The 2,500-nt window shown below is 36.0% G+C and overlaps 1 protein-coding gene across 1 annotated transcript in view; it reads right to left on the reverse strand.

Annotated features, from left to right (window-relative positions):
* The window catches only part of LOC144964232 (reversion-inducing cysteine-rich protein with Kazal motifs-like), a 148,084-nt gene that overhangs the window by 10,406 nt on the left and 135,178 nt on the right, over window positions 1–2,500 (reverse strand). The window contains exons 9-10 of the mRNA XM_078898282.1: window positions 1,166–1,303; window positions 589–694 (exon numbers count right to left, since the gene is read on the reverse strand). Of these exons, the coding sequence (XP_078754408.1) occupies window positions 589–694; window positions 1,166–1,303 (244 nt within the window). The remainder of the gene's footprint in view (window positions 1–588; window positions 695–1,165; window positions 1,304–2,500) is intronic.

A 2,500-nucleotide genomic window follows, 5' to 3' on the forward strand; every position in this document is an offset into this window, starting at 1 on the left:
AGTTCAGTTGGTAAAGCACTCGCTTCACAATCGAAAGGAACGAGATCGATCCCGGGTGCAGTCGAGATTTTTTTTCTGACCCCTCCCCTTGTCCACCCAGCAGTGGTTTGGGTAGCTGGGTCTGTTATATCTGGCGGAAAGTACTTTGAGATATACTAGCAAGCAATTGCTATTGTCCGTTTCACGCTATAGAAACAGGGATAAACTCCAGCTCTATTGGCCTAATGGCTCGGAAGGACTACAACTTCATTCACATTGAGGTCTTTATATATATATGTATAAGGATATCGGCTATTTGGTTGGACATAATTAGAGATTATGAAATTATGATTGACACTTTGAAATATAATATGTCTTTAACTCTCTCCTTACAGCCATTTTCCCAAAAACATCACACCCAACTAACACAAAACTATCATTTTTTATCACTCAGACATGATAGCAGTAAAATTCTTGCGATATTTAATTTCTTTAACAGAACATGATCTACAAGTTAGTTGTATCGTAACGAATGTGACGATTTTCCTATAGTTGGTAAGGGGAGGGTTAAAGTCATAAGCGTACGAAAAGCATGTAGAGGTACTTTACCATCCGTCAAACAATTGTGCATCTTTGCCTCCATAGTGGACACCGGTTGGATGTATGAGCAACTCGTGTGAAACTCAGCATTGTAGGTCCATCCCTTTTTGTATGTCTTTATATGGAAGTAGAATGAAGGTTTTCAGTTGTCTTTTACGTATGGACGGTAATGATGGTGATGGTGATCATGATGATGACAACGATGATGGTGGTAATATTAATGATGATGATGATGATGATGATGATGATGACGATGATGATGATGATGATGAAGAAGATGATCATGATAATGATGATGGTGATGATGACAATAATAATGATGACAATAAACAACACTCATGAATATGTAATGCTCTATGAGAACTATAACTTATATGTTGATTATGTTGTAGTTACGGTGGCTTTGTTTTTATTCTCAGTGCATATTATTTCATATCGTATTATTTTGGCCAGTGTCCTCCTCCTCCTCCTCCTCCTCCTCCTCCTCCTCCTCCTCCTCCTCCTCATCATCATCATCATCCTCCTCATCATCATCACCACCACCATCATGTTCACCATAATTACATACCAGAACTCCACCACTCACCTGAGCACACAACTCCCGACACCTCCCTGAAGAAGCTTTACTACAGCACTGCAACTTGGCATTGTCCACGCTTGTCACTGGTGTGGTCACGTTACGGGTGCTTTTGTTGGTGGTCAAGAAACACTGCCAAAGCGGATCCTAGAAGAAGAAAACAGTTCCATTAGAATATCGTTGTTCATTTTATCTGCCTGTAATTTAAGTCGGTATGTACTCCTTTAACTTTCTCCTTACCAGCCATTTTCAGGATTTTCCCCAAAACTTCAAATCCAACTAACACAAAAATAGATTTTTTTTTATCACTCAGACATAATAGAAGTAAAATTCTTGCGATACATAGATTCTTTAGCAGAACATGCTCTACAACACACTGTTCATTTTCTTTACATTTTACGATGTACAAAAGAAAATGATTGGTTGTATCGTAACGAATGTGACGATTTTCCTACAGTTGGTAAGGAGAGGGTTTAAACTGTGTCTTAAGGTAAAAGGATTAAAGTTGTTTTTTTTGGGCCGACAATTATTGCCCTTCTTTGTACGTAGCTATTTGGTAGGTGCGAAATATTACCTATATATTAGTCTATAGGGAATGAGATTAGCGGAAGAGTAGCGTCCCTTGATTGGACGTCACCGATAGTCTGTGACGTCACCGGCGGAAAAGTTATTAGAGAGAGAACGTCATGTTGGTTGTGCGCATGCGTCTCTCGTCCTCGCTTCCGGTGAAAGCGGCCTGAGAGACTTCAAAACCAAATTGACGTTCTCTCTGTAAGGTGAAGTGGGAAGCTACTCTTCCGCTAATCTCATTCCCTATACTCTTTGGTATATTAAAACTTAAGGAGTGGAACCTAGATTATTATTAATTTTAAAAATATTTGATTCAACTTCCATTTTATTGTGAAAACTTTTTTTTGTTTTGACGAGTTACGCGATTAAGAAGATTGTCTATCCAAGATACAACGAGAGTCTTTTAGGATTAATATATATATATATATATATATATATATATATATATATATATATATATATATATAGCAAGCGATTTCGTGTGGCATCAAGAGATGACTTAGACTACGCATTCTTATCAGGTATATCAATTTCCATCAATGTTAATAGAATCACCTTTGCTCAGAGTGTAGATTGTCTTATAACCAATGATTATAATTATTATGAGAAATATGTTATACGTTGTAGTTAATACAGTCAGAAATTCGTTTTTAAATGTTATATATATATATATATATATATATATATATATATATATATATATATATATATATATATATATATATATTTATAGGGGTTTTTTCTTTGTTTTTTTTTCATATCCCATTTTGTACA

This window comes from Berghia stephanieae, chromosome 2, assembly GCF_034508935.2.
Source record: "Berghia stephanieae isolate SIO BIC M18660-M18661 chromosome 2, UCSD_Bste_1.3, whole genome shotgun sequence".
Classification (NCBI taxonomy): Eukaryota; Metazoa; Mollusca; class Gastropoda; order Nudibranchia; family Aeolidiidae; genus Berghia; species Berghia stephanieae.